The sequence below is a fragment of the Hydra vulgaris genome, chromosome 01 (genome assembly GCF_038396675.1).
Source record: "Hydra vulgaris chromosome 01, alternate assembly HydraT2T_AEP".
NCBI classification, from domain to species: Eukaryota; Metazoa; Cnidaria; class Hydrozoa; order Anthoathecata; family Hydridae; genus Hydra; species Hydra vulgaris.
Genome location: NC_088920.1, coordinates 59,950,468 through 59,975,436, shown reverse-complemented (window position 1 = coordinate 59,975,436; position 24,969 = coordinate 59,950,468). Strand labels below are relative to the sequence as shown.

General features: G+C 28.1%; 1 protein-coding gene across 2 annotated transcripts in view; it reads left to right on the top strand.

The window, feature by feature from the left end:
• The window catches only part of LOC136075485 (uncharacterized), a 190,598-nt gene that overhangs the window by 79,295 nt on the left and 86,334 nt on the right, over positions 1-24,969 (top strand). For both annotated transcript variants that reach the window (XM_065788837.1, XM_065788838.1), the window contains exons 6-7: positions 10,208-10,488; positions 23,240-23,475. In XM_065788837.1, coding sequence (XP_065644909.1) covers positions 10,208-10,488; positions 23,240-23,475 — 517 coding nt within the window. The remainder of the gene's footprint in view (positions 1-10,207; positions 10,489-23,239; positions 23,476-24,969) is intronic.

Below are 24,969 nucleotides of genomic sequence, written 5' to 3'. Positions count from 1 at the left end.
AAGAGTAGTGGCAAGCATGATAAAAAGATGCAACCTTAGCAGATGCTTATTTTGCAATCGATTTGATATATGGTTTCCAAGAAAGATCAGAGGTAAGAGTTAATCCTAGAAGTAAAAAAAAGAATCCTAGAATGAAAGGTAGATGACTCATAAAGTTAGATAATAAAAAATTTAAATTAAAATAAATAAATTATTTTACTTTTGTTTAAGGAAATATTTTTCTAAAAAAATAACTTAAGCATATATTTAAAATTAAGGAAATATAGTTCAATCTATTAGACCAAATTTTATTCTTTCACTTTTATTGCAAAACAATTTCAATAAAAAATTTGAATGAAAACATCAACTGGAAAACCATTTCAATAAAAAAATTACTTAAACTTTTAATAGTACGCTAGATCAAGAAACAATAAATTATAAAAAATGTGGTATCAAATCTTTTTTTGCTTTGATCTTACTCATTTCAAACGTGTGAAACATGAACATAAAAAAGTGGCGACAATGTTTTAATATATTAATTAGGTCAATTCCTTTAATTTACTTCATTATTTTCTAATTTTTTACTACTTCATTATTTTTTAAATGCGTTTTAAGTTATTAATGTTATAAAACTATATAAAACAGTGTCATGAAGTTGTTCAACATTAACACAAGCTCTTTATATTGTCAAAACAACTTTGCAGATTATTTTATTGTTTTATAATTTTTTACAATAACAATTCAATACTCTTTAAAATTAACACGTTTTATTGTCAGCATGAACATATTAAACAAAGTAGTTTAAATATTAAAATATTTGCGTTTTTACTTGTTTAAGTATCATGTTTAGTAAAAACAATTACTAAAAGTAATATCAAAAAAAGGTATACTATAAATACATTACTTGCTCACTACATTATTACTTGGTCATTACACTTTAACTACAACTTAAACTTTAAATATTAAAATATTTGCGTTTTTATTTTAAGTATCATGTTTAGTAAAACCAATTAATAACAATAATATCTTAAAGGGGATACCATAATTACATGCTCGTTACATTATTACTTGCTCATTACACTTTAACTGCAACTTAAACTTTAAGTTATAACTTAAGCTGTAAATTATAACAATAACTTATGCTATTTTAAACTTATCTAAATAGGATAATTAAAAGAAAATTTTTAAATATGAGAGAATTTATGTTAAAGAAATAAGAATTACGAACTAATGTAGAAAAGATACAACTTTATACTAACGCAACCCCTTTTCCCTCCTTGCTGCAAACCAGTGCCAGGAATGAGAGGGGCAGTGGGGGTGTAAAAAGTTTTTTGTTTTTGCAATTAGATTTTTTTGCCTACTATCATAAACTGATATTTGTAGTTTTTGAAGTAACATTTTTTCTGTTGAGTCTTATCTTTTGCAAAGTTCACCAGACTTACTTGCTCTTTGTGAGACCAATTTGAGTTCGGTTGTCTCATCTTGTGATCTTAGTGTTGATGTTTATCTTCCTTTAATTCTTAAAGACTCCAATAGTCACATGCTCAGCCTAGACATCTACATTTGTAAGAATTCACCCATTTGTTGAGAAACTAGGTTTGAATCCACAGACTACTCTTTTATGTGCTTTCCTTCAGCACCATTTCACTCTATTGTCTTTCTCTTTGTTCTATATTGCTCTCCTTCATCTCGACACTGCACTCTTTTGGATGTTGTTTCTAATCCAATTGATCAAACTCTTTCTCTTTTTCTTTCTGTCAATATCGTTGTTGTTGTGACTTAAATGCTCATCACACTGAATAGTTTGGCTCTAGTGTCAGTGACTCAGTAGGCGCTAAAGCCCACAATTTTTGTTTTTCTCAATCTCTAACACAAATAGTCAACTTTCCACCTCACTTTCCAGACAATATGAATCATTTACCTTCTCCATTCAACTTATGTCTTGTTTCTTATCCTAGTCAGTATTCAGTTTCTCCACAATCACCTTTAGATGCCTAAAGTTTGACCAGTTTGATCTCTCTAAAACTATAATCTCATTCTTTTTTATCATCACAATTTCCTTATGATTGTACCTTTTACAACTACCTTTAAGTTGACTGGGAATCTTTCTGTGATTTTCTTTGTGATGGTCCTTGGGTAAAAATCATTCATCTTCCTGCTGATAAATGTGCTTATTATGTAACTTCTTAGCTTCAAGCTAGCATGGAATCCTTTATTTCCTTTCAATGATTCCAAATCAAACCTCACTCTTTTCCATGGTTTTCCTCTCATTGTGCTGCTGCAATTTCCAATTGTAACCATTACTTTCATATCTATCAGCAATACAATACTCCAGAAAACAGATGTCTGTTTACTACTGCTAGAGACCACTGTAACAAGGTTTTGTCTAACCGTAAAACTTGCTATTCTCAGGTCACGAATTTTCTTATTTCATCTTACAAAATAGGCTCTCATGATGTTTGGAGGATCTTTAACACTAATCTATAACAAGAGGAAATCTGTTATTACACCTTTCTTGTATGGTTCAGATTTTTTCACCTCTCCTACAGACAAAGCTGAATTATTTTCTAAAAACTTCTCATCAATATCATCTCTTGATTCCACTAGTTGCATTTTACCTAGTATAGCCAACAAACAGGTTAATCAATTGCCTGACTTTTGTATCACTCCAGCTCCTTTATCTAAAGTGATTTCCTGCTAAGGTTCTTTTTTAAGCTTGTGGTTCAGACAACATACCTGTTATGATTTTGCAGAAGTGTTTTCTGAAGCTGTTGTCTATGCTTCAAAACTATTTAACAAGTTGTTATTGAATCTTGTTTTCCAGCCTGCTGGAAAACGGTATCTGTTATCCCTATTTTAAAAAATTCTGGAGAGCAATCTGACTTGTCTAACTACCATTCCATCAGTCTTTTTACTATCATAAGCAAGGTTTTTTAGTCTATAATTAACAATCACTTAATCCCTCATCTAATAACTCAATTTCTGATCATCAATATGGATTTCAATCTTCTCGTTCTACTGCTGATTTATTAACAGTAATAACTTATAGTTTTTATCATGCATTAGATACATGTGGAGAGGCTTAGGCTATTGCTCTTGATATGTCTAAAGCTTTTGATAAAGTTTGGCATGCAGGTCTTCTCCATAGGCTTTTGATAATTTTTAATAAGTTTTGAATGACATGTTAATTTTCTCTATAAGCTTTCTTCTTTACAGTGTTATGTTACGGTGTATCAGGTAACGTCTTTAAGATTATTGAATTTTCCATACCAATCATAGTATAAAAGTTACACTACTCTATATATCCTGTAACTTCAGGGGTTCCTCAAGGTTCTAACCTCGGCCCTATACTTTTTTAAATTTATATTAACGATTTTTCAGAAATTCTTACGTTTAAGGTGGCATTGTTCGCTAATGGTACTAACATTTATTTTTGTCTTGATATGTACCCAACACTCTTATTGCTTGGGCTTTGATTTGAGCTTCAAAAGATCTAACTTCTGCTGCAGCATGTTGCTCTTAGTGACAGGTAAACTTTAACTCAGATTGTTATTGTAATAATCTAGATCTTCCTATATTTATTAACGTTAATGTACTCAATGAGTCATCTACTCTTCATCATTTTGGATTAACTCTTATTTCAGATCTTCTGTTAAAACCATATATTAAATTGATTGCAAAATTGGCACCTGCTAAGGTCGCATCTCTTTATTGTGCTTGCCACTTTCTTATTAAGGATTCTATTCTTTTTCTCTATAAATCTAAAATCTATTCTTGTATGGAATGCTGTTATCATATCTGGGGCATATCTTGCTATGATGTCTTTTCTTTTTTAGACAAGGTGCAAAAATGTATTGTAAACACAGTTGGACCAATTTTGAACTATTATCACATTGTGGTAATGTTGCTTCTCTTTCTTTTTTCTATAAATACTATAATGGGCCCTGCTCTAAAGAGCTAGCATATCTTGTGCCATCTACTGAATTTCATTCTCATGTTACTCATCATTAAAGTCTCATCTTATTACTGTTAATGTTCTAGTGCTCTAAAATTTGTCTAGTTTTTTTTCTTGAACATCAGTCCTTTGGAGTTTGTTTCCTTCATTTTGTTTTCCTGATTCATATAATTTGCAATCTTTTAAGTAGTCTTTTAATTGTTATCTTGCTCTATAAATTTCATCTTTTCTCTTCTAGTAAATTCTAACTCTAATAGTGGTTGGAAGTGAATGTTAGCTAACTAATTTATGAGTTAATTTGAAAACAAATGGATGAAAAGTATAACGGCACAACCATTGTTATACAGAAGATATGTTGATAATATTTTTGCATCTTACCCATTTAAAACAGATAATATAAATTTTCTTGATTATTTTAATTCTAAACATCGGATATTAAATTCACTTGTAAACACAAACAAAACAGAAAATTACCTTTTCTTGATGTGTGCATTGAAAACCAAAATAACCTCACAACAACTATATACCATGAAGAAAATTTTACTGGGCTATTGACTAATTATTTTAGTTTTATATCATTTCAATACAAATTGGGACTAATTAAAACTCTCATTGACCATACTTTCAAAATAATTAATACCTGGGCAGGATTCCATGAAAATATTCAGTCAACCAAAATAACTTTACTTAAGAATCAATATCCTAATAAACTAATAGGTAGTTCTTTAAAAAAATATTTGGATCTTAGATATTCTGAACCTTTTGAAAAATCTAAATATGAATGTAAATATTTTAAATTACCCTATATTCGTGAACGATCGTTAAACGCTCAAAACAAAATATCGGAGTAAATAAAGCTGTTTTGCAAAGAGAAATTTATCATAAAATTGGCTTTTACTTTTACTAAAATTCAACAGTTTTTTTTATTAAAAGATATTATTCCCACAAATTTAAAATCTAACGTTGTGTATAAATTTAATTGTGCAACCAGTAATGTTTGTTACATAGGGCGAACTGTCTGACACATTTCTCTATGTATTGATGAACATTTTAAGGAAGATAAAAAATCACATATATTTCAAAATATCAAGTCTAACATTGCTTGTTTTAATAAAGCAACTGCAGAATGTTTTACCATTCTGGATTCTGCCAATAGGGAAACGGAATTAGAAATTAAAGAAAGTCTTTATATAAAATGGCAGAACCCTGAGTTAAACAAACAAGTTAGGCACAGAGGTATTGAATTGTTCTAATCTAACTTTTATTAACATCCTGTCCATTGTTGTACAATACATTTTGTGTAAGGAATGTTAACTTTAAATTTTATTGTATTTTTATTATTTCCTTTGTATTATATTTTGTATTTTAATTATGTATATAAAGAAGTTGCAATAATTTTTAATTCAAGGTATACATTAAAATGTTGGTATACTTTCATTTTATTGTTAAGAAATAGAATACAAAAGTACATTTATTAATTTCATTTCAATTTCATCTGAACCAAATTTACATGAAATATTAGTATATACTTTATCCATTTATTTTAAATAGTATATTATGTTTGTAGTTTGAATATGATATATTAAAATATATTTTTGAAAGTTATTGAAAATATTGTGCACCTTTTTAATTTAAGTAGTTTCGCATAAAATATTTGTATTGGCATTACCATTCATTAATTTTTCAAAAGAGAAGAAGAGACTAAATTACTAGAATATCCTAAATTACTGTCTAAAATTTGTCAACATCATTTTAAGGCTTTTGCATTTCTTGATGAAAATGTTTCACGCTGAATATACTACATAAAAGTAATTTTTTTCAAATAATTTACATGCTTTAGTGGTGGTAACAGGCACTCTATAATTCTTGAAAGAAATTATATAAAATTTATTGTGCTTTGGATATTCAAGATTAAATACAAAAAAAACCTAAATTTAAATACATAAAAGAAACATATTCAAAAACTTTTATTTATAATCTTGCAATAGCATGAATATTTATTTAATTTCTCATAACAAACAATAACAAAAATAATTACCAAATTTTTTAAAAAATTAAAAAACAAAACAAAAAATTAATAGCTAGAAAAAATAAATTAAACAAAATCAAAATTAGATTATAATTTACATAGATAAAAGCATGATTTAATAAATTTAACTTTTTCGTTTAAGATTTTCTGAAGATTGTTTACCCATATTGCTATTCCCATCAGTATCTGTCTCCCCTTGCCGTCAACTTGCCGTATCCAACTATTTGTTTCAAAATTGTTTCTAATAAAACTGAAATATTTTCTACATAACTTTGACTAATGGGTTTGAATTTATCATCTAACTGAATAGGACAAACAAATGTTAAAAAATATTTTTTTATATAATGTAAAAATTGAAACTACAGATCTTCCTGCATAAATGTGATTTGTTCATCAAATCAAATTTATGCAGGAAGATGTGATCATTTCGATCTGTATAAATACAACGCATCATCATTGTATTTATACAGGTCATTTCGATCTGTATAAATACAATGCATCAATTTTGTCTATATTAATTCACATTCTTTCTTGTTTATTTCAATTGGGTCATCTCCAACAGCAATAAATTTATTACCTAATGATAACAAAATATTGTGTTATGAATTTACTGTTAATAAATGCTTTATAAATTTATCAAATGTTTTAAAAAAACAACAACTTACATATCCATTTCCGCTTCGGCATGCCCTAAACCTAAAAGTTGTACCAATACTCTTTGCCCTAACATAACATACAGTATGTCAAAAAACTCTATCACCCCCTAATGATTTTTAAATAAAAACAAATTTTTATATGCTTAATTTTAGATTTTTGACCCCAATTTTTTTTTTTAATATTGACAATTTTTAACATTTTTATAACAAGAAATTAATATTCTTATACTTAAAACAAAAATTATCTACTAAATTAGAAAAAGTTTAAGTCAAAAAAGTATATCACCCCTTAGATAATTATTTTGCTAACATAAAATTAATAGTCTATTTGTGCGCCTTTTGCCTTAATGACTGCTAGATATCTTTTAGGCATTGAATCTACTTAGTTTTTAAGCCATTGTGGATCAAATTTTTCCCACTCCCCAATGAGAATTGGCTTTAATTGCGACAAAATAGATGGTTTTTGATCAGCTACTTTAATTTTAAAAAGGCTCCATAAATTTTCAATTGGATTTAGGTCTGGTGACTGAGGAACCCATTCTAACATCTTAATACTGTTTTTTTTTTAACCACTGAGTAGCTAACTTTGATTTGTGTTTAGGATCTGCATCCTGTTGAAAGATAAATTTAGGAGATAAGCCAGCACTTCTGGCGCTTGATCTCAGTTTTTGTTTCAAAATATCAGTATAAACCTCTTTTGTCATTATTCTGTCTATGAATTCGAGTTTGCCAACACCACTCCAAGCAAAGGAGCCTCTAACCATCATTCGACCTATAATAAGAGGAAAAAATAAGTTAAAAGTGTATATAATATTGAAATATTATAATAAAGCTTAATGTTACCTCATCCATGCTTGACAGTTGGTCTCATACATTTAGGGTTTAGGCATTCACCAATTCTTGTCTGTTTGCATATGATACCATTAGAACCAAACAAACATGTTTTTATTTCATCAGACCATAAAACTCTTTGCCATTGATCAATAGTCCAACTCAATCGTTTCTTAGCCCAAGCCAATCTTTTCTTTTGAGGATTTGCAGTTATACCATGATTTGTTAATAAATATTTTGCAAGCTTTGGTGCATATAACCCTCAATCTTGTTCAACTATTTAAATAATTTCTCTATCGATGCATAAGGTAGTCTCAACTGGGCGTCCTTTTCTTGCCAAATTTTTTATGGTACCTCATTTTTTCTAATGATATTTCCTACACAATTAGGCTAAATATTTACTATTTTAGAAATAGTTTCATATCCTTTTCCACTTTTATGTTGTCTGAGGATCAATTTTTTTACTGATTCATGAATTTCATCTTTTCACCATGATTTTTTTATTAGGAACCTTAAAAAAAAAAAACTTTGCTAAAAAATTAGTTAAAATAACTTCTAATCAAATTTGTTTGTTTTTGGCTTTTTTTTCTGCAATTTTACTAAGTTATACAAAAGAAAAGTTGAAAAATGATTAGGGGTGAAAAAAACACTTTTTTGACTTACGCTTTTTCTAACTTTGTGAATAATTTTTGTTTCAAGTATAAAAATATTAATTTCTTGTTATAAAAATGTTTTTTGATATGAATTTAATATTAAAAAAAAAATTGGGGTCAAAAATCTATGTTTAAGCATATAAAAATTTGTTTTTATTAAAAAATCATCAGGGGGTGACTTTTTTGACATACTGTAAAAGACACTTAATTCATTTTATTTTTATTTTGAACATATGATATATATCCTTCAAAAGATAGTACAAGTATAACTTTATGAGCAATGTCACTTCCTTAGTAACCCTAGATGCATGCTTTGTGTTAATATGTTTTTCCAGAAGAATAGGGCCTAATACGATGGCATTAAGTTCATGAGGCATATATAATATCATTCGATATAGGTGTTGAGAAAATATTAAATAAATTTTTTCAAACTTTATTTAATTCACTCAATATGATTATATTTGAATTACTTAATCATGTTGATTATTTATTTCATGGTACTTACATTCTGGTCATTTAAATTTTTAGTATTCGGCTTTCATTTTTTTCTGAATAATGAATTTCTAAAAAAAAGTTACTAGGATGTGTCAACTTAGTATAAAGCTGAAAAACATCATAGCAAGAGAGAATATAAACTTAAAGTAAGCTTAAAGCTTTTTTAAACAAATTTTGTATTAAGTATACAGTTTTTTTATAAAGTTTTATTTATTTTTTTATTTAAATATATTTTGTTTTTTCTGGAACCTCTTCGCACCACAGCATTTTATGTTATTGAAATTTTTTTTTCCATATTTGTTACTGTGAATTAATTATGTAACAAACAGGGGTTTGTAACAAACAGGTTTAAAAAAATGTGAATGCTTATTTTAAAATGTTTTAATGAAATATTTCTAATTTTCATCCAAAACCGATTTCTACTGGATGTCTTACTGAAAAACCAAACATTTCTGAGCAATTCCATGACCGTCACAGCGTGACAACCGTCTTTTTTTTTGTCTTAAGAGAATATAAAATGTCACAGCATGACCAAATTTTTCTCATTGTTTTTTAGCTTTTAGATCAACACCGCGATTCAGCTAATATAGATGAACTGAATTATTAATTTGGCATTAAACAAAAAGTTTAGGCATAACGAGTTTTATAGCTGAATAGCATTTTTTAAATTAAATTTCAGACAGGCACACCTTTAATTAGTGGTAAATGTCACAGCATGACCAGACACATTTGGGTAATTATAAACCAGGTAAATGGGCAAAAAACATACCTATATTTCGTCTTTGTAGAAAACATCAAAGAAAGTAGGCTGCACAATAATCTGGGTCATTAAAGTTGATGAAAACTCAATTGTGGTTTTAGTTTAGCAGTTATAAATTTTGTTTTAAATTTTGTTAAAAAATTTTCATGCCATGACATGAAAAGATTCTAAAAATAACTTGAGCTAATTATTTTTTTAAACATGTTAGCATTTTTTTATTTTTGCTGTGACAAGTAGGGTACCAATAATTTTATTTCTTAGACTGGTTGTCTTAGAAATAAAATTATTGGTACCCTAATTGTCACAGCGTGACAATAGTGGTAATAACATTTGATTAAAATAAATTGTTTTCTTAATTCGTCTGGCACTAAGTATGTTTTTATCATAAGTAGAAATGATTAGTGCAGCTAAAAACCTAATTGCAATGAGCAATTTTTTATAGGTTTTTAATTTTTTATATTTTTAGGCAATTAAAAATGAATTGAATTATTGCAAAAACGCTTATTTTTACCTTCTGTTTCAGCCTGTGCTATAATAGTGTTATAAAATGTTATAATAGCGGCATACTATAACAAACTATATATTTTCTGAAAGAGGAGATGTAGAGCTTTCTACTGATATATAGTATTATGCATATTGGCTTGGTTTAATTTTTTCATTTTTTGTGAGACGGTTGTGGAATTGCTCTTCTTCATTTTTTTTACTAACAAACAACTCATTTTTGCCATAATCTTTTATGTTTTTAAATTATTTTAAATATAGTTAATATTAAATTTTATTTTGTATTTAAAAAAAAAAGGTTATTTTTAACAATTGATTTCTTATTTTTATTGTTTATTTTATTTTAAGGGTAGTGAAATTTTGGGGAAATTAAAAGAAAGAATTAGTTCATCCTGCGATGCTGGCACATGTAATGAATGTCTTTCTAAAATTCAAAAATATTTTATTTTATCTATCCGCAAACAAATATTTAATCTTCAATTTCTTGGACTAAATGAAACTTTACTGAAAAATTCTGGTAAAAAAGCAGCAAATATTTATGAAGGAATAAAAATTGTGTTAAAAAGAATGAATACGGAATGTCAAGAGTTTGTTGACTACTTTTTAAGGGCTAGTCGACTAAGTTATAGGTAAATAGTTGTTCATATTTTCATATTTTGATTTATTTATATTCTAGTTGAAATTTGCTTATTTTTATTAAACAGGGTCAACTTGCAAAGTACCTTTCTTACACTCAAACATTTTTTTTTGAATTAATACATATTGAAATTTACACATTTTTTTCTTTTAATTGGCTAAACTTTTGTAAAAACACATAAAAAGTTTTAATTAAATGTGTAGAGTCAATAGAAAGCTTTTTAAAAGAATTTAAAAGCAATGCAATTTTTGGATAAATGAAACTGCTGATTGCAAAACCTGCAGTCTTTTTGTGACTATCAAAAATTGTAACCATCATTATGTTTTACAAAAGCACTTCAAAGGTCATCCCAAAAATAATATCAGAAATTTCTCCTAGCAAAAGATACCACTACACAAGATGCCACTTATTTTAGGGGAGACCGGGGAAACTTCAGGCACTGGAAGACTTCTGACACAGGAAGAGAATGGACACTTGGAAATTTCCTTCCCTGCTAACATTAGGACAATGATGTCTATGGTCATTATGTTGGTAGAAATTGGTAGCTCTTATCTTTAAAATAGTTAGGTGACAGTTTCCTGCTAAAAAACAGATTTTAGAGTCAAAAATTGATTTTTTGGTTCTCTGATGTAAAATTCAATTCCAAGTGAATCATTTAGATCCTAGTTATGAACGCGCCAGAATTAGGCAATTTTTTTTAAAACAAGCGATTACCTGTGGTTGTTTGGGAAAAGTATTTATGAACTATAAATGAGTTTGTAACAATCTCCTTGATTTTTTCAATACACCCCAATATTTATTTTTTTAATTCATCCCACCAAATGCATATAGGGAGACTTAGAACATTTTGGACATTGTCCTAAGTCAAATTTTCCGATGCTTTTGTAATGGTTACTAAATGCTTTAATAAAAATTCCCTTAGGATAGTTATTAAAGTTTTGTAAATTTGCACAATTGATTGCAACACCATAATTCTCTTGCCAATATCTCCCATAATTTGCACAATCATTAACGATTACAACACCATAATTCTTGTTTAGATTAATTCCGCACAAAGGAATTCTCGAGTGAATGTATATCTTTATTGCACCTTTATTGATTCACGTGTGATCCTACAACAAATTCATCGGCATCCAAAAGCTGCTCAATTTAATTCAAACACTAATAATCAAGGGTGGCATCAGGGTAGATCTATTATAGCCACATATACCCCAGAAAAATGGCACTTGCAACTTTAAAATCGCGTAATTGTTAAAATCACGTGTTTGATGTCGATAATTTCTCCTATACATGTCCGAAGTTACACATGGTGACTTTATAATTTTTAAACATTGAAAATCAAGAAATATAAAGAAAGTTAAAATGTAAAAGTATACCTTAATCATTTTAGTTTGACATAAAAATATGAAATATTAAATATGAAAAAAAAAATTTTTTCGAAATTTTTCAATTCTAATGTTAGTTTATTAAATAGAACACATTTTGAGTGGTAGAGCAGACATTTTAAAAAAAAAGTTGTTTTAGGACCACCCAACCCCACTCACCCCTCTTCCTCTGCAAACTTCTTTATTTATTACACAATCAACCCCCTTTACCCAATGCATAAATTTGATATTCAGGAATTATCTTTTTATGGATATTTCCAGAATTCTGGATATTTTTTTCAGCTTTTATATTTTTTTTAACTTTTTTTTGGAATATCCAAAACATTTTCAATACATGCAAGTTGAGGTTTATATTTTTGTAATATATTTGTTTTTTAAGCTTTTTCGCTTATCACCTATAGAAAAATTACAAAAAATGTCAAAAAAAAATTAGAAACAACTTGGCTAAAAGCGAAATTAAAAAGAAAATAAGGAAAAACAAATTCCGGATTTTTTTTTGATATTTTATCCAAACAATTTTCTGGATTTTTAAAGTATGTCTAGGATGATCTATGATATTTCATAGATCATCCTAGACATACTTATAGATCTAAAATATTTGAAAGTGAAGGAGTTCTTGTCTGAATCAGACTTTAAGGATGCATTTCAAAACCTTCAAGTTCATATAATGTTAAAAATAAATACCAATTAAATAAAGGCTGGAAAGTCCATATACTTGCATGCTATCTTTATCCTTTTCTCCAACATAATAAATATGGTTTGAGTGAACAAGCTGAACAAGCAAGCAAGAGTGCACACCGTTACCTCCACTAAGTATGGAAATGTTATAGACAGCACTCAGAACATAATTACTATTCAATACAACTAAAAATAAGTGCTCTAGAAAAAACATAAAATAATTTAAAATAATACTTTAATTTATTATGCTGAATTTTGTAATAAATAGAATATTTCTATGTGGTTATAAATTATTATAGCATGTGATTAACTGTTAAGTATTTTATTTATATAAAAAGTATTTAAAATATTTGTGTGTATATATATATATATATATATATATATATATATATATATATATATATATATATATGTATGTATAAATTAGTAAATTTAAACTGTGTTTCATCAATAAAGACTCATCAGAAATGAAACTTTACCAAAAATTAACTTTGGTATTAAAACTGTGTGGCTTTTTGCAAATTCAGTTGTTTTATCTAAAATATCTGCAGTTATTTAAGGGTAAAAATCATTAATATCAAATTGAATAAATGGTATTTGAATAAATGACTGTACATTTATTCAATTTGATATTAATGGTTTTTACCCTTCAATAACTGCTGATATTTTAAATAAAACGATTGAATTTGCAAAAAGCCACACAGCTATTCCTATAGAAACAATCTGTATAATAAAACATTGTAGAAAAACCTTACTTTAATTTAATAAGGAAACTTAGAAAAAGAAAAACATACATGACTGCTTTGATCATCCACCCCAAATTCTAAAACAAATCCCAATTTCAATTAATAACAGGCCAAACCAAAACTCCTCTAATAAAAATGTATTCAGTTTCTCTAAATAAATATATGAAGATGCCCTTAAAAAAGGTAGTTTTGAAAATTTTGAACTAAAATTTGACGCTGAAAAAATGTAATTTGGTTCAACCCCAATTTAGCAAAAATGTTTCCACTAACATAGGAAAAGTGTTTTTAAAATTGATTGATAAGCATTTACCGCCCTCTAATAAATTACATAAAATTTTTAATTGAAATACAATTAAAGTTAGCTACAGTTGCACAAAAAATATGGATAATTACAAAAGGTCCACAAATAATTTCCACAAATGTGTGAAAATTTAGAGTTGTTAAGACATTTGTGACTTCCTGTAATTTAATTTTTGGTATAAATTAGGCATGTTAAAGTGGCGGCCCGTGGGCCACATGCGGCCCGCAAGACCTTTTATGGCGGCCCCCAACATTTTTATCATTTTATTACATATGGCGACCCGCAGACATGTATTTCAAAAATGTTTTATTAAAAACTATAATTAAAAAATCACAAATAGTTTTCTGAACTCCTTTATTAAAAAATACATGAATACTAAATTAATTTTCTAACTTTTTATTAAATTGAAACTCTTACATTAAAACCATAAAAAATTATGACGATATTCAGCTTTGCGTGAATAAAGATTTAATAAAAATCTTTCAAACTTTTATTTACGTAAAGCTGAGCAATTCACTTCAAAAACGCTGAGTAATTGCTCAGCTTTACGTGAACAAAAATTTGATGAAAATTGCTCAAATTTTTGTTATCGTAAAGCTGAACAATTAATCAAAAAACGCTGAGGAAGAACAATGGCTTTTTTTTATTCACCCGGCTTAATAGATTAGTTGTTATCTTGTTGCAACAAGATAACAACTAATGTTGTTGTTGTTGTTGTTTACCATTGAGCTATTTTTGTTTTTTGGTTATTGTCACTAAAATCAAAATGTCTCATTCAAAACCAAGTGCAAGCAGAAAACGTAAAATTGAAAATGAAAAAAGAGTTTTTTAATCAAAATGGGAAGTGCTATACTTTTTTACAAGCATTAATGAAAGTATTATTCGTCTGATTTGTCAACAAAAAGTTAGTGGGCCGAAAGAATTCAATATCAAGAGGCACTATAAAACTCATCAGGAAAAATTTGAAATTTATCAAAAAGATAAAAAGACAGACAAATTAAATGAACTAAAAGCCAAACTAAAAAAGCAACAAAATATTTTTCATTTTGTGAACAAATCAAATAAACTCGTAGTCAAAGTAAGTTATAATCTGGCACATTTAATTGCATTTCATTCCAGACCTTTCACTGACGGTGAATTTATCAAAAACTGCCTAATTGAAACTGCAAAGATTCTTTGCTCTGAAAAAATAATAGATTTTAACGACATAGGCCTTTCAAGAAATACAGTTGCTGAACGTGTTAATGACATAGCAACAGATTTGAGAAGTCAGTAAACAAAAGTTTGCAAGGATATTCAGGCCTTTTCAATTGCTGTTGATGAAAGTACAGATGTCAAAGGTGTTGCTCAGTTGTCTGTTTTTATCAGAGGTTGCAATTTCAAATATGAAATTACAGAGGAATTCTAGAGTTGATTCCAATGCATGGTACAATAACAGGTGCAGACATTTTTGGAGAAAAAATACTGGATAAGTATAAACTTCCAACTACTAAACTTGTGTCTATAGTTACTGATAGAGCACCCGCTATGATTGGTTCGAAGAAGGGTCTTTTTGGTAAATTAAATGAGAAAATTGGCAAAAAGATAAACAATTTTCATTGTATCATTGACCAAGAAGTATTATGCAAAAAACCAATTGATCTGGATTATGTGATTAAAAGAATAGCATCTGTTGTCAACTTTATAAGAGCAAGAAGACTTAATCATTGTCAATTTGCTTCATTGTTGAATGAAAATGACAGTGAATATGAGGGTTTACCATATTACACTGAAGTTCGATGGTTATCATGTCACAAAGTACTCAAAGCATTCAATCATCTGAAAACTGAAATATTTCAATTTTTGGAAACAAAAGGGCAAGATATTTCAGATATAAAAAGTACCAAGTTTCTTCAAGATTTAGCTTTTCTAGTTGATATCACAAAACACCTGAATGATCTGAACATTATTTTGCAAGGAAAGAACAAATTGGTCACTACAATGTTTGATAATGTCAGAGCTTTTCAAACCAAACTTTTACTCTGGGAACGCCAAATTGAACAAGAAAATTTGGTACATTTTGAGACGTGCAAGTCTATGAAGCTGTAATACCCAAATTTTATGTTCAGCAGCTACTCAAAAAAATATAAAAAATTCAAAACAAGATTTTGAAAAATCTTTGGTTCACATTTCTTGTAAACAAAGCAAACTTTGGTTCACAAAAAATATGAACCAAAGTTTGCTTTGTTCACCTCACCGTTTAACTTTGATATTGAAAAAGATCTGCAAATGGAATTAATTGAACTTCAGTGTGATTCTGTTCTCAAACAACAATTTACTGATGTTGGTGTACCCAAGTTTTATTCATTTTTACCATCACATCAATTTCTGAAGATGATTTAATTTGCTTGTCAAATATGTGCAATGTTTGGCAGTACTTATCTTTGTGAGCAACTTTTTTCGCACATGCAACGAAATAAAACCCCTGAGAGGTCCAGGCTTACTGATGAACATTTGTCTTCCATAATGAAAGTGGTAACTAGCCAAAACATCAAACCGATCTTATTAAGCTTTCAGCGAATAAAAGATGTCAAATTTCTGGAAAATCCAAAATTTTATTATGTTTGTTATTATTATTACAAAATACTCCTTGTTCATTTTTATTGTGTTCTTATTGTGTGAAATAAATAATGCAAAATTAAACTTTTGTACTTTTTTTAATAATATTGCAGTGATTTGGTAGACTTTAAATATAATTATTATCTTGTTTACTTCACATCAAACCTTAGCTAAAGAACAGTTTGGGTTGATGAGTTACACTTCATTCATCAGAAAAATAAGTATTAGCTTAAGCGGCCCTTACAATATTTCCTTAGGCTAAAGAGGCCCCCATACCAAATTGAGTTTGACTTGCCTGGTATAAATGGAAGTTTTATTAATTTGATCATTCATTTCTAATGAGTCTTTAATGAAGAAACACAGTGTTAAATGAGAAAAAATTGTTTAGAATGGTGTAAGTCAATGTTTTTGCAAATTGAGATTTTTAAGGTTTTATTAAATTTACTGTAGAGAAAAGTCTACAAACTAAAAAAAAAAACAGTTCCCAGTTTCTTTACTTAAACTTACATCTTACACCAGTCTCAAACATAACATAATGATGAACATAATGATGCTTCTAAATCAGATTCAGAGTGGCTGTTGGAGTTAGTCAGGGTTTAATAATACTTAGATTCACAGTGCTCCCTTGTGACCCTCAGGATAAACAGTTTAACTCATTGTTATAAATTAAAATCACTCCATCTTCCTTTGCTAAAGTCATCTCAATTAAACTCTTCTACAGCATGTGATCCAGACAACATTCCTGTGACAGTCTTACAAAATTATTCTCCAAAACTCTTTTCAATTCTCTCTAAACTATTTAACAAGTGCTTGACTATTGTTGTATTGCAAGTCTTGTGACTATTGTCGAATCAGTCTTCTTTCTGTTATTAGCAAGGTCTTTGAGTCTTTCACAACAAATTTCTCACATAACATCTTGCGTCAAAAAACTTTCACACAATCAATACAGTTTTCAATCCTTTTGCTCTATGTCTGACTTGCTAGCTGCTGTGACTGAAATATTTTATCATGAATTAGATGGAGGCAAGGGCTATTGTTCTTGTTATATCTAAAGATTTCAACAAAGTTTGTCATGCTGGTTTTTTCCATAAGCTTGTTTCATATGGTGGAAAGCAAATTTTTTTTCCCAGAAAGTTTTTCAGATTTGATAGTCTCAAAATTTTTTTTCTTTCTTTATACTTCTTGACAAAAAGTCTTTTTTTTTTCAACTTTCACAATACAGTCAACATTCCTATATTAATGAATGGCAACCCTCTTACTGAGTCCTTTTCTTTACGTCTTCTTGAGTTATTGTTTACTACTACTTTTAATTCATATATACAATTAACTACTAAATTAGCATCTGCTATGTTTGCTTCTCTTTATCGTGCTTGTCATTTTCTTACTCCTGATTCCATTCTCTACCTGAACAAATCTCTTACTAGTCTCTGTATGGAATACTGTTGTCATATTTGGGCTGCTTCTTCTAATGATGCTCTTTCTCTTCTAGAGAAGGTCCAAAAACGCATTGTTGGACCGCTCTATCTGCTAAGCTTAAGCCTCTTTCCCAACATCGTAAAGTTGCATCTCTTTCTCTTTTCTTCTAGTACTATCATGTTTGCAGAAGAGAAAGAGTGAACAGGGAACAATTCAATTGATGTATATATATATATATATATATATATATATATATATATATATATATATATATATATATATATATATATATATATATATATATACATACATACATACATACACGGTGTGTCCCAAAAATAACCGAACTTCATATTTAAATCATATAACATGCAGCACCATCCATTGATAATTTACAGCATGAAAAATATACATTCATCCTCTTTCAAACGCACCTACATTCATGTAAATCAGATGACAGATGTGAAAGTTACAGCCATTTCAATAAAAGAAAAACGCGTCCTAATGTTACAAAATGAAAATGGAACAAAGAGCGAATATAAAATTTTGTGTTAAACTTGAAAAAAATTCGCTGAGACATACGTATTGAAGAAAAAATTTAATGGTGATGATTGTATGAGTCGTACTCAAGTTTATACGTGGTTTACACGATTTAAAAATGGTCGTGAGGATTTAAATGACGATCTGAGGCCAGGTCGTCCAGAAGCTAGTAATTGTGCTGAATTGGTGGAAAAAATCCGCGAAATCATTGGTATCGATGCAAATTTTACTACAAGAATGTTGGCTGAGGAATTAAATACAAGTAAAAACACTATCTGGAGAATTTTAACTCAAGATTTGGGTAAAAGAAAGGTATATGCGCATTTTGTTCCACATGAATTAAATGAAGACCAAAAAATCGCTCGTGTGGAACATTGCAAAGACATTGTTGAAACTGTTGAAAACGATCCAGACTTTCTTGATTCGATCATAACTGGTGATGAGTCATGGTGCTTTAAATATGGCCCTGAAACTAAGTGTCAATCTGCTGAATGGAAGTCCAAAGGCGAGCCAAAACCAAAAAGATTGCGTTTCCAGAAGTCTCGATTACTTTTTATGATTCGAAGGGTATTGTCCACAAAGAATTTGTTCCAGAAGGTTGAACTGTTAATGGAGAATAGTATTTAGACGTTTTAGATTGTTTGTGGAAAAGAATTTGTAGTGTTAGACCTGAATATTCAGCAGGAAAACAGCTGTTTTTATTGCACGACAATGCACCGCCTCACAAGACCAAAAAAGTGAACGAATTTTTGATGAAAAAACGGATTTCTCTCATCAACCAACCTCCATATTCGCCTGATTTATCACCATATGACTATTTTCTATTTCCAAAACTGAAAAGCAAGATGAAAGGAGCATTTTATGATGATATCCCAGTTATTCAAGCAGCTGTAACCGAGATGCTGAAGAACATTCCTATAAATGACATTAAAAATCTATGCATGCGCTGGTTGATCGTGCCAAACGTTGTATTGAGTCTGATGGAACCTATTTTGAATAAATAATAACCATCAATGATGATATAATGTGTGTTTTATTTTATATCCAAAATGTTCGGTTATTTTTGGGACACACCGTGTATATATATACTTTTTGTATGTATATATATATATATATTTATATATATATATATATATATATATATATATATATACATATATATATATATATATATATATTTATATATATATATATATATATATATATATTTATATATAAAATTAGTAAAATATAATTTATAACCATTTTAATAGTAATAAAATATAATTTATAACCATTTTAATAGTAATCAAATATAATTTATAATTCATTCCTTTAAAAATGTAGTTATAAATTAAATAACTACTTTTTATTAAACTTTAGCAAAAAGTAGATTAATCTATAAACTATACAATAACTTATAGAGACATATACACTCTATTTATCACAAATTTTAAATAATGTTATTAAAAATCTTAACAAAAAAGGTCAGTATATGTGAGCTGCGCTAATACTTTAAAGTTACGTTTAAGTTAAGGTTTCTTTTATATAGCGTAATTTTATTTGCTTAAATCAAGCTGAGCATTTTCTAAAGATGTTTTGTGAATACCATAGTTTGAGAGTTGAACTTTTGAAAAATTCAAAAAGTATGTTTTGTATTAAGCAGCTGCGCAAATTTTGTGAATATAAAGTTTTAAAAAATGTAAGCCAAACTTATGCTTAAAAATATTTTGTGAACCCGCACCCTGGTTTATTTGTTCATGAGTTTTTCATACATAGTTAATGTACACTAATATTACAGCATATTTAACTTACAGCAATATTTTAATGGCAAATACTAATTACACTAAGAAAAGCTATAAACAAGATCATTTCATTACTTGAACTTGTGAGCCACTTCTATATAAATTTAGAGCATGTAAACAAAATTAACAATTTTACAGTTCAGAAGTAAAATGTTTAACCTTGTTTTAAAAGGTAATTCATAATTAGCTCATCAGAATTTCAGAAAGCTGTGTGTTGGAACTGCATGTATGTTTTATCTAAAAGTTTTTTTATAAATGCTGATTTTTTATATACATGCTGATTCATACAAATAAATTTTATTTTTGTAAATAAAATTTATTTGTATAAAAAAAGTATTTAATTAAAATAAAATAAAAATTAATTTCTTATAATAACAATAAAACAAAGCTTTAACTATTTATTGAACCATTTGTTTAAAAAAATTTTTCTTCAAAATATAATCTAATTTTTCATTATATTCAGTACCAAGTAACCTCTTTTGTATAAATGATTTTTAATAAATTTAAACATTAATTTTAAGATGTTTCAGCAATTCAAAGGTAAACTAAGACTTTATTTACTACCTAATATACTAGTTTTAACAAAATAGATTTAATATTATAGATTTTATTTGTCTTTGAAGTTTTAAAACTGCACTTTGGAATTTACAACTACATCTTAAAGGGCTTAAAAAGTTCTTTTTATAGAAGCATTATAAAAATAAATTATGAGAAAATTTAGAGGTGTTTATAAAATCATTTAATTTTGGCAAAGCAAAAAAAAAACATTTAAATAGCTCTTTAACCAATTGAGGGTGTTGTAAATAAAACATGGTCGTCACTTCAAAAAGCAAAACAAATTTTTTTATGGTAGAAATTTTAATTTTAGAGGTATTCCAGGAGGAAGGTTGGACAGGCATGTAACCCACCATCTCATATTTTCTTCATACTTTGTAAAGATAGTTGCCTATATAACATAGAATACCTTGCAAAATTTTAGCACTGATATCAAATGGGTTTTGGAGTTATTGTTACTTTAAAATCAGCTATTTTTAGCAGTTTTTTTTGATCGGCGGCCATTTTGATTTTACTATAGTTTTTGTTTTACAAGTTACTGTTCAACTAAACATGTGATTAAGCTGAAAATTAGAACTAGTATAGTTTTTAAGACAAGGAATCAGAATATGATATTTGTTTTTAATGAAAATATTTAGAACTATATCAATATGGGGACTGTACTTCACATATAGCTATTTTTAAAATTTTAACAAAGGCGGAAAGGAAGCCTGATATCCATGGAAGTACTAATTTTTTTTGAATTTTTTTTTGTTTTTATTAAAGTAGATATTAATATATTAATGAGTGTTTTGGAGCAAAATTTAGAGGTGGGTTTTTTGAAATTTTTGGTAAAAATATAGGAGTATTATGTTAAAAAATTGGTATTATAGGTCTGTGTTCATGATTTTTTTTTAATATAATTGACATAGACAATTTTCATTAGTCATCAAAAATTATAGAATAGAAAACTCAATTAACCTATTATTTTAAAGAAACTTTAATTCAAATAATTATTTCTTTTTTAAATAATCTTATGCTTTCTAATAAATGACATATTATGTCATCTTTTACTAAAACAAAAGAAACACTCGATATTAAAACGCATTAGTTTTTTTTTAGTGAAAGAGTGTTTTTGAGCAAAATTTAGAGGTGTGTTTTTTGAGGATTTTTATAAATAATTAAACGAATTATAATGAAAAAGTACATTCCGATGTTACTTATTAAAAAATTACTTATTTTGAAAACTTTCATTATAAAAAAAAACAACCCATTTATCAATAGTTAAAATGAAAAATCCATAATAAATGTAATATATTAAGTGTGAAAAATTAAATAAATACAAGTTTTAAATAAAAAAACAGAACTTGCATGTGATTAATTGATAAATAACTCATAAAAGGAAACTGGAGTAATATGATTTAGTTAATTTAAAGATTGGATTTTGGGCAAATTATCCGTGTCTGTCTGGTATATGCGTCCTGTTTTTGAACACAATGGTTTTTTTTATCATAATTAAAATATGGGGGTTAGGAACCCAACAACAATCATCTCTACTTGGCTAGTGTAATGAAGTGTTAGGTAAATAAGGATGCATGAATTTTACAAGGGCATCTTCATTTCTTTCATCAATTTTAAATACCAAACCAACCCAGTTAAACATATCGTATTTGCAGATATAATATTTTCCTGCAATGATTTCTTCAAGATATTGAATTGCACCAGTAAGGTTGAGTGTTAGATTAAATTCCTCCTGCTCAGTGACTCTTTTGACATTTATGCTTGTTGCATCCTGCGGAATAAATTGGTGGAAGCAAAACATTTGGGAACTTTTGTTCCCAACCTTTAATTATCATAATTTATTTAAAAACATAGGGTGACCCTCTCTTCCTGTGCACACCTACACAGTATTTAATACAAAATTAACCCCCTTTTGCCCAAAGCATAGATTTTTCAAAACATAAAAAAAATTGTTTAATTAATTTGGCATATTTTTGTTATATAACATAATATTGATTTTTAGAACTCATAAAGTTCAATCGTTTTGTTAAAAAAAAGAAATACTACAGATAGAGAACTAAAGATAGTTAAACAGCATACGTACTCACTGTCTTTAACCCTTCTCCTCCTCCAAAAATTTATGGATTTTTACATTTTGGGGTAACCCCTATAATTGTATGTACTTTATGAAAGACTTCTAAGAGAAGTTTGATGTCAAAACTTTTTTTTACATAAAAAAAAAATAATAAAATTTATAATTAAAAATATGAGGCAAAATTTGAATTCAAAATTTAAAATAATTTAAAAAAGATAAAGTTTACTTTCAGTTTTTTGAAGGATCTTTTTTTTTTATTTTGAATTAATAACTGCAGGATATATGATACCTTATGAATCTTTAATTTTTTTTTTGAAACACTTATGATTTACAACCCTTTTCAAATTCTACTATTTTGAATATTTTAAATATTCATGAGAGGCTTATTTTAAAAAGTCTCAAAAAAGCAATGAGTTTTGAGTTAAGTTGGTTTACAATAATGGATTATGCCTTGGCCTTGAGTTAACCAATAGAACTATTGCTTGAACTTAAATGTTAATTAAAATAGTTTAGTGTTTAATAGTGTGTTGTTAATAGTTTAGTAAGTTTATTACATTATAGTGCATTGCTAAGTTTTCAGAACTTTAATGAAGATTAGAGTAATTTCATTTTGATCAAAATCATTCATTCTTTTTCCTTTCTTATTTTTTTTACTTTTTTGTTAAGGAAATGCATAGCAGAGTACTATAAGTATCCTGGAAAATTTGAGTTCATTGATAAATTTTTAAACGGCTCTATAAAAAGCATGGCTGAAACTGGTAATTATGTGGTTGTTGCAGAAAGTAAGGATTTAGAAGGTCGGTTTTTCAAGATAAAACTACAATCAGCACAATCACCTTTGGAAGTAACACTTCAGACAAAAGAATCTTGGGCACCCAACCTAAGATCTCTTTTTGTTCCGGGTAAGTTTGTCAATTTATATATATTATATATTTATATATATATCAGTTTATAAATCTATATATATATATTTATATATATATATATTTATATATATATATATTTATATATATATATATATATTTATATATATATATCGTCGCATGAAAATTATAGGGTTCTACATGCCTTTTTTTATGTTGTAAGAACTTAACTTTCTATACTTAATTATTAAAATGTTTTACTGATGTTATTCTTTATAGTTATAATTATAAGATATTTATGTTTCATTATTAAACTTATATTATTATTCTCTATAAACTAATAAGATAACAATTGACAGAGGTCTTAAAAGATTGCAAATTATATAAATCAGGAAAACAAGGTTAAGGGAGATATTTTTAAAGAACTTATGTTCGAGGAAAAAAAACTAGACGATCAAGAATTTTCAGAGCACTTAGGAACAGTCACAGTAAAATGATGAGACTTAATTGAATGACAAGTCTCATGAAAATATATTTTAGTAGATGGTACAAGAATCGCTACCTCTTTAGAGCAGTACCCATTATAGTATTTGTAGAAAAGAGAAAGGAAAGCAACCTTATGTTTACAATGCGTTTTTGCACCTTGTCTAAAAGAGAAAGGACATCATTAGAAGATCCGCCCCAGATATGGCAACAGTATTCCATACAAGGCCGGATTTGAGATTTATAGAGATTAAGAATAGAATCAGAAGTAAGAAAGTGGCAAGCACAATAAAGTAGATGCTAATTTTCAATTGATTTGATATTTGGTTTCCAAGATAGATTAGAAGTAAGAGTTAATTTTAGAAGATGAAGCGTAGATGACTCATTGAGTACATTACCATTCATAAATATAGAAAGATCTTGATTAGTGCGTTAACTATTAGTTAAAAAAAATTGAGTTTTATCTGAGTTTAAGTTCACCAGCCACCAAAAACCCCATGCTGTAGCAGTGAGATCCTTTTTCAGGATTTTTGATGATGGGGATAACAGGTGTTGCTTTCCAGCAGGCTGGAAAGCAAGACTTTTATAAGCACTTGTTAAATAGCTTTGAAAGTATAGGCGACAGCTCCCGAGAACACTTCTGCAAGACTATAACAGGTATGTTTTTCAGACCACAAGCTGTAGAAGAGTGTAAGTAGAAAAACACTTTTGATACAGAAGCTGGAGTGATATAAATGTCAAGCAGTTGATCCACCTGTTTATCGTCAATATTAGGTAATACGCAACTGGTTGAATCAAGAGATTATATTAACAAAAAGTTCTTAGCAAACAATTCAGCTTTTTTTTTAAGTGAGGTGACAAAATCTAAACCATACAAAAAAGGTAAAGTAACAGATACGTCCTTATTATAGATGCTGTTAAAGACTCTCTAGAAGTCACGAGAGCCTAATTTTTGAGATAAAATATGAGATAACCTGACCTAAGAATAGCTGGATTTGGCACTAGACAAAACATTTTTACAATTGTTTCTAGCAATAGTAAACAGACATC